This window comes from Abramis brama, assembly GCF_963993115.1.
Source record: "Abramis brama genome assembly, contig: SCAFFOLD_102, whole genome shotgun sequence".
Lineage (NCBI taxonomy): Eukaryota > Metazoa > Chordata > Actinopteri > Cypriniformes > Leuciscidae > Abramis > Abramis brama.
The window spans coordinates 7,129-20,228 of record NW_028156052.1 but is presented as its reverse complement, the minus strand read 5'-3'; the positions used below and the strand labels follow the sequence as shown (position 1 = coordinate 20,228).

General features: G+C 39.7%; 1 protein-coding gene across 1 annotated transcript in view; it reads left to right on the top strand.

Annotated features, from left to right (window-relative positions):
- LOC311077117 (NLR family CARD domain-containing protein 3-like) overlaps positions 1-12,789 on the top strand; it is a 42,126-nt gene extending 29,337 nt beyond the window's left edge. Inside the window, exons 6-8 of the mRNA XM_084138928.1 lie at positions 3,130-3,303; positions 3,410-3,583; positions 12,157-12,789. Coding sequence (XP_083995054.1) covers positions 3,130-3,303; positions 3,410-3,583; positions 12,157-12,262 — 454 coding nt within the window. The 3' untranslated portion in view covers positions 12,263-12,789. The remainder of the gene's footprint in view (positions 1-3,129; positions 3,304-3,409; positions 3,584-12,156) is intronic.
- The last annotated feature ends 311 nt before the right edge of the window (positions 12,790-13,100 follow it).

Here is a 13,100-nt window from a genome sequence, read left to right as displayed (position 1 = left end):
TGTTCTGGCCGTTCATTTGCACAAAATGGTGCCTGGTGGCTCGAGAACGCAAGCCTTGAAAATTTTTGGAAAAAAAAAAAGTGAAAACACTGACAGCGTGCATATGCGCATCACGTGTTTAGTCTATAGGTATGCATGCGCAGGTATCTAGTCCTTCTATACAAACCAACCCTCAAAAAATTACTTGTCTGGCCTTAAAAATTTATAATACAGAATTATTTATCGCTTCCGCGTAGCCACGCGAACCGGAATTATCCCGACAACGCTTTATCTGTAGAGAGGTAAAGGAAAGGAGGCCTTCACAGGAGTGAAACTAGTGACACTTCAGGACTGCGCTGTCGTCGTGTCCAGTCGCAGGTCCTTCATCAGATCTGAAGTGTGTGTGTGTGAGTGTGTCGGCGGGTGACCCGCAAATTTTGCTCAAACGTGTGAAAAATATCCAACTGTGTCGGATACGGGTGCGGGTCGGGTCGGACACGGGGGAAACGCGGGTCTAAACACAGGTTTAAAACAATCACGTGCAAACGTAAAAATATATGCATATTTTAGGAACACATCTACAAAAATATGCCTGTATTTCAAGTTGATAAAATAATTTAAAATCCACATCAGTTTGTTTGTGCCCACGTCCTCCCAGAGTCTCTATACCTACTTTCACTTTTAAAAATTCCTCATAACCGTGCGTGCGATCTGCAGTCGTCGAGATGGATGCTGAGGAGTTGAAGAAAAGAATAGCTAGTGGAGATGGTAAAGTTGTCGACAATACGTCATCAAAAATCAAGTCCAGTGTGTGGGAGAAATTTGGAGTTATCTGAAGAAAACAATATAGTGAAAGGCTTTGCTGCATTTTCGTGTTGGATAGCCGCAAATGTGGAACTTCATCGCTGAGGAAGCACACAGATAACTGTGGTAACAAACCAAGCAGTTCTATCGAACAGTATTTTTCAAATTTAACACTGTTAAGTATGTGTGGTATGCAGGGCGTGTTTGAACCCAACATTGTCAGATGTAGGCTAGACGAAATTGCGTGGCAGATATAGTGTTGTAGCCGCGTCTGTTCGATTGGTAAAATGTTATAAGGCTACTCAGTTTTGTGGTAACGTGAGCCATGTTCTTCATGTACCGGCCTTTTGACAGCTTCGGCTGAAGTTGTCCTTGTGTTAATGGTTGTGTAATAACTTCTGTGTGACCTGGCAATAAACATTTTTGTAAGTGTGTCTATAATGTGATAGTCTAAACTGATTTTATTTCGGTTGCGGGTCGGGTGGTCGGTTCTATTTTAAGCGGGTCGGGTCGGGTGCGGATTTTAATTAGTGCTGCTGTCGGAAAACGGATTTACAAAATTGGACCCGTGCAGGACTCTGGGTCCTTCATCAGATCCAGAGTGTGTGTGTGTGTGTGAGTGTGAGTGTGTCCAGGCGCAGGTCCTTCATCAGATCCAGAGTGTGTGTGTGTGTGAGTGTGTCCAGGCGCAGGTCCTTCATCAGATCCAGAGTGTGTGTGTGTGAGTGTGTCCAGGCGCAGGTCCTTCATCAGATCCGCATACGGCCTGGATCCGGCAGACTGTGGTAAATCTCGGGATAAACAGAGAGACTAATATTAGCGTAGACTATTTGTCTGTTGGGTGTTGGGGGGAGTTGTCTGTTGGGTGAGAATTATTGTTTTTCAAAGTTTCGGGGGCTTTTGGGGCCCTTAACGTGCTTAAACTCTTGAAACTTTGCACACAGGTCAGAAGCCTTGGCCATCAGGGCCGGGCTGAATCTGGTACCCGGGTGTGGCAGGGGGGCTCAACAGCGCCCCCTTGAACGGGGTCCGAAAACTTGGTCCATATATCAAACACGCTTGCATGTAATAATATGAAACTCGGTACACATATAGATCTTATCGGGCCGAACAACTTTTGCACTCTTAAGTTATACACCAGCCCAACAGGAAATCGGCTATTATGGGTTGTTTGGAAAACGCTTGCTGTGGAATTTGAAATACTCCTCCTATGGAATTCATCTGATCGCGACCAAACTCTGTGTGCATGAAGTCTAGACATTGAGGATGCTAAATTGCGGACGGATTTTTGACAACTGGAACGGTTTGGCCGTGGCGAGGAAACGAATTTATGGTGAGAAAAGAGAAACACGAAGTGTGTTATAACCTCTGCGTACATTAACTGATCTTGATGAAACTTCAGCAGTGTGTTCGTGGTTTGATCGTTTTCCTATTTAGCACCAACACTTTTGAACAGTCTTCCTAACATTGTCCAGGAAGCAGAAAGAACTTAAGTTTTCTGTTAAAACGGTGTCGTGTTAGCGGCCCCTAAGTTAATAACTAATGATCGTTGCGACGGAAGTAGGGCTGGGCGATATATCGCATGACATTGTTAGTCGCATCTCGTCAGTAAAGCCGGTTCCTTGATTAGTAGTAAATCGCCATCACCTGCCTTCAGATGGAGTGGCATTTACTACACAGAGCCGTCACTGACAAGCTGAGCCATATCGCATTAGCGCAGGCGATACGTCCGCTATAATTATTGCGATATGGCTCAGCTTGTCAGTGAACTACAGCTCTGTGTAGTAAATGCCGCTCCATCTGAAAGCAGGTGATGGCGATTTACTACTAATCAAGGAACCGGCTTTACTGACGAGATGCGCCTAATAATGTCATGCGATATATTGCCCAGCCCTAGACGGAAGTGAATCAATCAAACTTTCTTTAGCTGGACAATAACTTTATTCTAGAGCTGCTGTAAAGCCAAAACACTTTAGTTTCCTATTATCATTGTAAAGCTGCTTTGGAACAATCTACATTATTAAAAGCGCTATATAAATGAAGATTTGACTTGACTTAACTTCGCTATGACCGGATTCTGAGTTTTGAGTTGAACTGTATGAGTTGCATTCATGTACGATTTGCTGCCGTGTTGAGCACAAATGAGTTAATAACTTGTTGTGATGAGTTAATAACTTGTTGTGAATAAGATGTTTTGACATGCCCTGGCATTTGGGCTTATTTCAGTTCCTCATAACATTTTAATGGCTAAATTCTCATTACACTGAGTTTAGTACAAACATACAGTTCAGATTATAAACCCTCCCTGATAAACACATAGATATCACTGTTTTGATCTCTACACAGGCTATGTGGGTGTAATCTCACTGCTCAGTCCTGTGAAAGTTTGTCATCAGCTCTACAATCCTCAAACTCGGTTCTGACAGAGCTGGACCTAAGTAACAATAACCTGCAGGATTCTGGAGTAAAGCTTATTTCTGATGGACTGAAGAGTCCAAACTGTAAGCTGGAGATACTGAGGTTTGAGTTTCAAATACTCTAAATGTTTTTTTTCCTTTAAGTTAATTACTAAAAATCACACTGTTGAATTTAATCTGTATGCAATTACTGTGTGTTTTTTGTTTAGATTGTCCATATGTAATCTCACTTCCCAGTCTTGTGAGAGTTTGTCATCAGTTTTACAATCCCCAAACTCGGTCCTGAGAGAGCTGGACCTGAGTAACAATGACCTGCAGGATTCTGGAGTAAAGCTTCTTTCTGATGGACTGAAGAGTCAAAACTGTCAGCTGGAGATTCTGAGGTAAATGGTTTTCCTTAAAATAATTAACAGAACGCTACCACAATACAGTTTTTCTCAATCGATTTGACCCATTTCTCCAAACTCAGGTCACTGTTCTCCAAACAGTTAACACGGTGATCTGAACACTTTGTAATTGTCCTAAACAGGTTGCAAGTTTTCATTCATTTCATACAAATTACAAATCATGTGAATCATTCTCTCAAAATACTGTGCACAAAATGTTCAAATGTTTTTAATAGTGCATACAGCCAACCAGAACTAGAGGTCAACCAATATGGGGTTTTCTCTGGCCAATGCCGATATTTAGAAATCAGGGCAGCCGATGACCAATATATGATGCCGATTTTTGTGAAAATCGTGAAGAAAGTGAAGAAAGAGAGAGAAGAAAAGAGAATGGCAAGATTACAATTAGTTAACCACAACCTACGAGAAACATCAGAGAATCAGGGTCACCTTAAAGTGGCACAATAACTTACAAACGCATCTAAAGGCTGCGAACGGGTACTTGCATTGACTTCAGTTGCTGAACAAGTCCAGATGCAGGAGATTCTGGAGATTCTTGATGATTTTGCCGGGAGTGCGCTGAAGTGTTCGTTTGGGTTCTTGGGGTGGTCCACGTTGAATCTAAAGAAGTTATCTTGAAGATGAAGTTGCCGGAAGAAGACAGGTGAATGTTGTCTCAAAGAGCTTGAGCAAAGATCTGAACTAATCAGACACTCTTAACCCTCTGAGGTCTGAGCTGTTTTCTGGGCCCTGGAGGTGTTCTGACATGCTCTGACATTTCTGGTTATTTCTGTTACTTGTGACATTTTCATGGCTAAAGTCTAATTACACTGTATTCAGCACAAACTCTGCTACAATAATATATCAGCAGCATGTATGTAAAAGTTTGTAGTTTTGAGATAATGACATTTATGCGTGGTTTGTGAAAATATAAAAAAAAATTCTCACTGAAATAAGGCCATGAAACCCATACTGATTATTTCTTCACAAGACTTTTGAAAATTGTATCACGTAGCCTAGAATATTTGCTCTAAAACTGTCAAAATCACCCTGACTGCTCATTCAGATAAGACAATATATTGATTTAAAAGTTTTACGACGTGTTTTGTGTGAAAAAGCTCTATGCGGAGGTCATTAATATGTAAGCTTTTCACACCTGAGAAAGACAAAGACCCTCCCCTAACGGCCCTATTAGGAGCTATCAGGCCCTGTCATTCTGAGCAACCTTGCACAATACTGTAAATGAGGAGATTTAAAAAAGAATGGCTTTTAAATTATTTGGATTTATTTACAACACAACATAATCCGAAGATACACAACAAATGCCAAAAAAGCACTTATTGAAAACAATGATCCAAAGACAGAGACCTTTGTGCCATTCCTAAAAATGTTGTACATACCTTTCATTTCCAAGGTGTTTGATTTTCACTTTACCATGTTCATGTACAGAGACTCATGTGAATGTTGAATTCAGCAGGACTCAGTGTCATCTGGGCCCTGAACAAAAAAAAAAAGTGAACATACTGATATCAAGAGAAAGGCCTGCACGATTTTGGGAATAAATTTTAGATTTTTCTGGTTAAAATTGCTTTTTAAAATTCACAGAATACACACACACACACACACACACACAAATGTTTCCAACAATATATAATATAATGAACACCAGGTTTGTTGTGCCTTGTAGGTATAAGCTATGCGCAGTGCTGGATAAAATAATAATAACAATAACCTATAGCAGCCTATAAATCTTCCAAAAGATTTCAGTAACAACTAAGCTAGAGAAAAATATATTGATTATCATGTTACTTCAAATGTTTCCATTCGTTATGATGATATGAAATGAGATAATAGTAAAAACATGAAGCCGTTTGCTTTTCAAACGCGATCGCCATCCAAAATATGATACATTCAAACGTGATCGCGCTGCAAAATATGATACATTCAAACGCGATCGCACTGCAAAATATGATACATTCAAATGCGATCACGATCCAAAATATGATACATTCAAACGCAATTGCGCTCAAATTTAAAACATTATGGTTACCATATACATATCTACGTTTGAGCAGATATCCACAAACACAGTAACAGTAAACACGGGTCTAAATATTATAATATTCACCGTATATATAGCAACAGTTCAACTGCAATGTGAAATTTATGCAACAATAGCAAACTAATATGTAAGAATTTCTTACCTTACATCTTTCTTGTCTTCAAATCGCGTTCTTCTTCTTCTGATGTAAATCCAATGTAAGCTCAGGCGCGTCTTTCAAACTCGACGAAAAGTGAAGTGAAGTGTTTTGGTGTTTTGTTGTTGAGGTAATGAGTGAGTTCGCGTTCCATGTGGAGATTTGCATGTGAATCTCTTTTGCGCGAGTGGGCGTGGCCAAATTAAATCTAATGAGCAAGCATTTGAGAAGCTGGACATCTTGTTGGTTTTATACAAATTACTTAAACAGAGAATATTTGTTTTCGTTTTGAATCCGATCATTTAAAAGTACACACTTAAAGGTTTATAAAGGTATATGGCTCATAAATGTGTGACAAGTATTCGCTGAGTTTTGTTTCAGTTTATAGACGTGCTCAAGAAAAAAAAGTTCACCGCGACGGAGAGGCAAAACGCACACCCTGTTTATTTTCTTTATTTTACAAAAGCACAATCTTTATGATTTGATTGTAAGTGGACACATACAAAAGTAGAAATATCACAGATTCTTTTTTTATATTTCTTTTTTCTGTATGACCATAAATGACGGAGTAATTTAAGTTTATAGTGCTACAATGTGGAGAAAATCCAGCAAAACGCGCCCACGCGTTTGCCGACTTCAGAGGGTTAAAGGTCATATCAGTTCACACCCATTTGTTGAGGTGACCAATCAAAGATGACCGGGAGAAAGTCTTTGTTTCATCTTATCCCCATTTGCATGTTCATGGTGGCATGGAGAATTTGTGCAGTCTTTATACAAAAGTATGGTAAAAATTTCATGATGCAATTTATCATAACATATTGTACACCATTGATTATAAAATCAAAAGGGGATTATTTTGATACTAAGAAAGAGGGGATTTGAAGACATTAACCCCCTGAGGTCGGCGGTATCGCCGGCGATACCAGCTCGCTTTTTTTCTTATCAGTTCAAAAGAAATTAATTTTGCTCTGTTGACTTTGATATTACAAACACGTTTCATACATCAATCGATTCTGTTAAATGTGTATTATTTTTGTGTATACTCACAATAAAAACAAAGTGTTGTGCTTTTTGCCAAATAAAGAAAAATAAACGTGATGCGAGTTCTGCCTTCTCTCTGTCAGTGTAGTCCATTCTGAAACGCGTCCGAAAATGAACTGTAACTCAGCGAATACTCAGTCAAACAGGCATACAGACACACAGGCATGAAGCTTGAATTCTCTTCTTTTAAATGAAGTAATTTATATAAAAAACTAATATTCTCATCTTGTGAAATCTGTATTAAAAGAGAGCGATTCCAGTCGAGCTCATTAGAGCTCATTCAAATGTAATGTGACCACGCCCCGGAGAGCGCACGCTCTTCAAACGCAAATTCTGAGAATCATTTCAGACCTGTGAAACGCCCACATCAGCTGTAAACACAGCGCGCCGCGAGTGAGGCATAATATAGCCTACCTAATAATCCTGGAGAAAAGTTTCCTCAGAACAGTGCTGATATGAGGAGCAATAGATCCCGCTGACGAGTGAGGTAGGCTAAGTTATCTTTTCTCAAGTGTTAATGTGGAATAACGTTATGGAATAACGTTAGTGTAGGCCTATGTGAACCGCAAATATGAATGTATGAAAATTCTATAATATGAATCGCGTTTCTGTGAGATGAATGAAGGGTACATATTTGTAAAGACTGTTTAGCCTAAATATGAATCGCGTGTCTGTGTGTGAAAGAATAAACCGCTTTAATAGTTTTGTTTAAAATAACACATTTCGAGCTTACAAGCTAACTAAACAGAATCTGAGGTAGCCACTACTTTTTCCGCTTACAAAAAAAAAAACAGAACTAGGCACCTCTTGCAACAGTGATTATTAAATCAAACAACAATATTGTTGATGATAAATTAAAAGTAAAAAAAAATATTTTCAAAACGCTATAAATCCATCCATTTTTTCCCCAAAACACTATAAATCCATCCATTTTTTCCCCAAAAATTGATGGTTTGTCTTTTAAAAAAAGTCTTTTGTCTTTTATTTTTCGTGTTCGCATTTATGAGGAAAAAACAATATTACGTGACAGTTCTCCATTATGGACGCAAGTGCTCTGAACGCAGCACTAAAAGACTTTCAAACTTTCACAGACCCCTCAAAACAGAAAGCACAAATCCTTTCTTTAAAACGAATTTCGTTTTGTATTAATTGTATCTTTATTTTAATATTTTTTTCATTAACAAATTTCCTGGATTTAATACATAAAAAGTAAATATAGGCTAGCAATCACAACATAAGGTGCTTGAACTGGAGATCATCATGAACCAGACCGTAGCCTACTCGCCTCACAGGTCTAAAAAATGTGAAATATATTTACAGAAAGCTGGTTCTAAACAAAACCATCCAAAACAAAAAACTATGTAGCCTAATAAATGTGCATTTCTCCGGTGCGTTCACTAGCCTACTGCGAAGATCGCGATAGCCTATCGTCAACTTCATCTTTGCAGCTGACACAGAAGTTAATAAACAATTAAAATGTCTTATTGCAATATTTTACATATTCATAATCATTACTTTTGGTGGATCTTTGAGGCAGCTTTTTAGGTTTATGGCGTTTTGGAAAAGAGCTCTTCACGTACAAACACCGTTTCACCAAGGCACAGCGGCCCTTCAGCAAAAAAAAAAAAAGAGAAAAAGCACGGACTTACTAATTACGAAACTTTGATGTGGTTGAACAGGTGAAACAGTCACAAATTCCTCTGCAATTCAAACCTTCTCAGTACGAGTTATGAAGGAAGAGAACAGCATTACAATTTTCAGCGCGTCCTCCTCTGATTGCTGTGTTATGACTGAAAAAGTGCGTGCAGGAGCACATGCGCAAAACGTAGGTTTGTAAAATGTCCTTTTGTAAAATGACATATGATAAAATAAAAATAATTCATATATAATTTTACAAAACGGTTTTGCGCATGTGCTTCTGCGCGCACTATTTCGAATTTACGTATGCGTTTTTGACGACACGGGACCATGGGCTGGGCCACTCGGAGGTTGCTTCCGGGAATAGGCTACTGCCCTACAGTATTAAAAATCGCATATAATTTATAACATATAATTGTTTAGAAGGTTATAGTGTGCGTTATTTGTTTTCTCTTTAACTTCTTTCAGCTCTTTTCATGTTTGGGGGGTCGGATTTTACAAATTACTTTTGTTTATCGCTCACAATTGCTTTGTTTATAGCAGACTGATTATTTTTTTATTTTGCTCACATTTGATTTGCTTAGAGCAAATTTAGAACATTTAGTTCCTCCACATAGAGGAATTACAATAAAACAGATTGAAAAACAAAAACCTCCTCTACTTCTTTGTTCAGGCTGCTTCACTTGATGGGCCATTAGTCATTGGGGGAGTGTCTATGTCACACCCCTGGTCTGAATCTCATTAATATTGATAGGCCATTACCACTCCCATGCATAAACCTCTTCTGACAAAAAAAATGTTTTACAACGTTTAAATCAATGTATTGTTTTATGTGAACGATTAGGCAGGATGGTTTTCACATCATTTTGAAGCGACAACATTCATTAGTCAAAAGTCTTGTTGACACATATTTAGTATGTGTTTTGTGGTCTTATTTCAGTAACTTTAATTTTTTCAATTAGGGCTGGGACGGTATGGATTTTTTCTTACCGCGGTTGAAAAGCAAGAAATTCCCGCGGTATAGCGGTAAACCGCTTTAAACCTCAACCCCCCTCCCCCAGTTTTTTTTTTCTGCGACGTCGCGGCTGGAACAACAAACAAAGTGTGGCAATGATAATCTCAGGTACTGTTTGTGTGCTTTATTTAATGTTAAAAGCATACAATGTGACTTTGAATATCGTTTAGTGCTCCAGCTTTGTAGCTGTAAAAGCAACAATGGACAATTCACCTCAGATCTTGAAATTAAACAAATGGAAACAAGAACGTTCAAACTGTGAACATACAAGTATATTCTTTGACAAATATTGTTTTAGTAACCCAGTAGCCTATGTATTTGTAATGTTTAAATGGTGTAATATTTGTGAATTTGATTATGTAGCCTAGGCTACTTATCCATTTTCTTGCAAGTGCCGTCAAGATTACTCTCTGGTGCTGTGAGTGTGCACTTGCCGCGACTCCGCGAGACAAACGCGTTCTTCACGTGAGAGAATTGTGTTAAATAAGCACGTGCAATTTAAAGCTGAGGTCCTGCTTTTACTTTTTTTTTTATTTACAGTGCGGCTTGGACGCAGCGTCCGTCGAAAATAGACTAGGCGCCTATCTTTAGCGAAGCGGCGCGGAGAGACGCTTCTGAAACGCGCCGCGTCGTGGCTGTAGTGACCACAAGCATTGACTAGAGTGGGCGCGATCAGCTCCGGTAGCCGCGTCGCAGCCGTAAAGCCTCTGTTATCTCCAGTTTGGACGCGTACACGACAGCTGCGCACAGCTCGGACGCGCACTACTTGTATTTATACTTTCTGCTGAGGTCCGCTCGGTGAACGCGTTCAACGCATGCGCAGTAGATCGGTCGGGACAGTATAATCGATAATATTTTTTATATTTATAGTTTATATTTGCATTTATGTCAAAACCTAGACACTTTCAAACATCAAAATGACATTTATTAATATGTATTCGTGTCAAAATGACATATAAACATATTTTCCTATTCTATTTTGCCTGGAAACGCTTCCAACACGCGTGCGTGAAAACAGGCATTGGTTCTATTTCAAGCATGCACGCATTTTCCGTTTTTTCAAATTCGGCGTCCATGTTATTTCCATCTCTTTTGCGGTTTTAACCTAATGAACGCGCGCCCTTTTGTCCGCGCGGTCACAAAAAATGGGAGGCACGCGGCTGTCCGCAACGAGCCTCCGCGCGCACCCCCGATGACGATTTTTACGTCACGCGGATCCTCACGTCGCGGAAAGTATAACAGAGGCTTAACGCGCCACAGAGTGTAACTAAGGGGATGGAATGTTATTATGTGTCATGGAACAACTTGCGAAAGGTCTTATCTTTTGATGATAAGTTTTGTTTAGAAAACCTTGAATCCATGTAAGACACAATGTTATTAGACACAATCCATGTCATTAGAATCAATGAATTCATGTCATTAGACACAACGTGAACACATGTGAAGGCCAGTGTTTATTTTTTTAATTGAAAAAAAAAATTTGCGGTGATGACGGTGACGAGCTCAGACCCGCGGTAGGCGTCACGTGACCGCGGTATTGCGGTAATGCGGTAACCGTCCCAGCCCTATTTTCAATAACCACGCATAAACATTATTCTCTTAAAAATTCAAACATATACATGCATGTTAATCACATATTATGGTAGCCCTGTTTGTGCTATATAGAGTGAATTTACACCTTTGTCATTAACATGTTTATAAATAACTGAAAAAAGCACAAATGTCAGAGCATGTCAGAACACCTCCAGGGCCCAGAAAACCCCTCAGACCCCAGAGGGTTAAAGCAGTGATACATCATCTTTGGATATCAACATTGGAAGTTACTCTAACATAACTAAAGAATCATAACTAGGCTAATAAAACATAGGGACATGCATAAAACACAGGAGAAATACTATAAACATTTGGGAAAGTTTGTGGGTAAGAATGGAGTAAGTGTCCTTGTGTATTGGAGGTTTATCTCTATAGTCTTTGACCAAATGGCTCGTGCCGTCTGGTCTCCTGTGCTGTCTTTGAGGGTTGCAGACACAGTCTCTTGCTCAGATCGTTCAGGAGAGCAGAGGTGATAATGGTCTTTGAAGAGAACTGGCTTGAGGGCCGATGACAACAGGGGAGAGGGGGAAGGTTTTATGAGGCCTAGAGCATTTTGGATTAAGTCCATGAGTTACACAAATTTTCAAATGAAATCAGTGTTACCCTAATTGACCATGAAAGAGCACTGTTGACATGGTGGTCCAGAACAACACCACCAGCCACAATGGAAGAGGCCTGTGGAGATGTTGAGACAGGAGCTTGTCAAACATGGATTTAACATTCACAGTTTTTTCCCCCATAATGCATGCCTAGCAAGAATATATTCTGCAATGTAGATAAAACTCTCTTCCAGATGTAATAAAAAAAAAAAGGTGATTTAATAAAACCTAACATTAATGGGACACTTCACCCATTTGCATCAAGCCTTTGTTGGGCCTTCGTATCGTTAGAAACCCAGTCATATTTTTGAATGGTCGTGCATTATTCCCTCATTTTCCCCTGAGACGGGAGAAATAAGGATTTCAGTGTTGCAGTTCCTGCTTACAATGATGCAAAAATCGTCATTTTGCGTCATTTTAAGCAGGAAGTCCCATATCTTTGTAGAGGGGTTGAGACTACAAACACTCGTTCCTCCTCTTTCCCAGGGGGCGGGACCCACTCACGCTACAGACCTATCACAGATCAGTGGGTGGGACTTCACTTTCTGAAACTAAAAGCAATATCCTCCATCTTGTTTGGAATCTAAGCTAAAAGGCACTATGGAGCCAGATGTGAAGTTACGACAATGGCGGAAGGTACTCAATATGATATGGAAGAAGAGGATTTCGAAAGTCTGATGCTCGAATCAGATGTTCGTGGCTACTTTTACAAGCAGCAATATAGTGAAGAGCAGCGGAGGCTGATGGAGGAACAGGAGGCAGAAGACCTGCCTGTTGCGGACGAGGAGCCCGGACTGGGTCGAGTTAGGGCGGACTGGTGGTGCCTGTGCTCTCACTGTGCGACTACGGACACAGAGATAGAGTCCGTCTGCTGCAAAGCATTTCAACGATGCCAATTTCTCCTGGACGAAATCTCTGAATCAGACGAGGACACGGACCTTTGTGTTGTGAACCATCCTAGTTTCGCACCACATATGTTCTGAAGTCAAGTCATCTTCATTTATATAGCGCTTTTAACAACGTAGATTGTTTCAAAGCAGCTTCACAGAGATAAGCGTATAATTTAAGGTAAGATTGTTTTGGCTTTATAGCAGTTCTTTAATAAAGTTATTTTCCAGCTAAAGTTAGTTTTGATTGATTCGCTTCCGTCGCAACGATCATTTGTTATTAAATGAGGGGCCGCTAAGACGACACCATTCTCTCTACACAGACTTTAAACGCGAACCTGTGAGAAACGCTGATGGCGTTCACATGCGCATTAAGAGTTGGTCTATAGTTATGTGCGTTTGAATATATGTGCGCAGGTTTGTAATTCCCTACAAACCAGGCCTAAACAAAGTACTGGTGTTTCCTTATAATTTTGATACAGAATTTTATTTAATTTTATCAATTCGGGGTAGATACGCGAATTGAGTTTTCCCGATGACGCT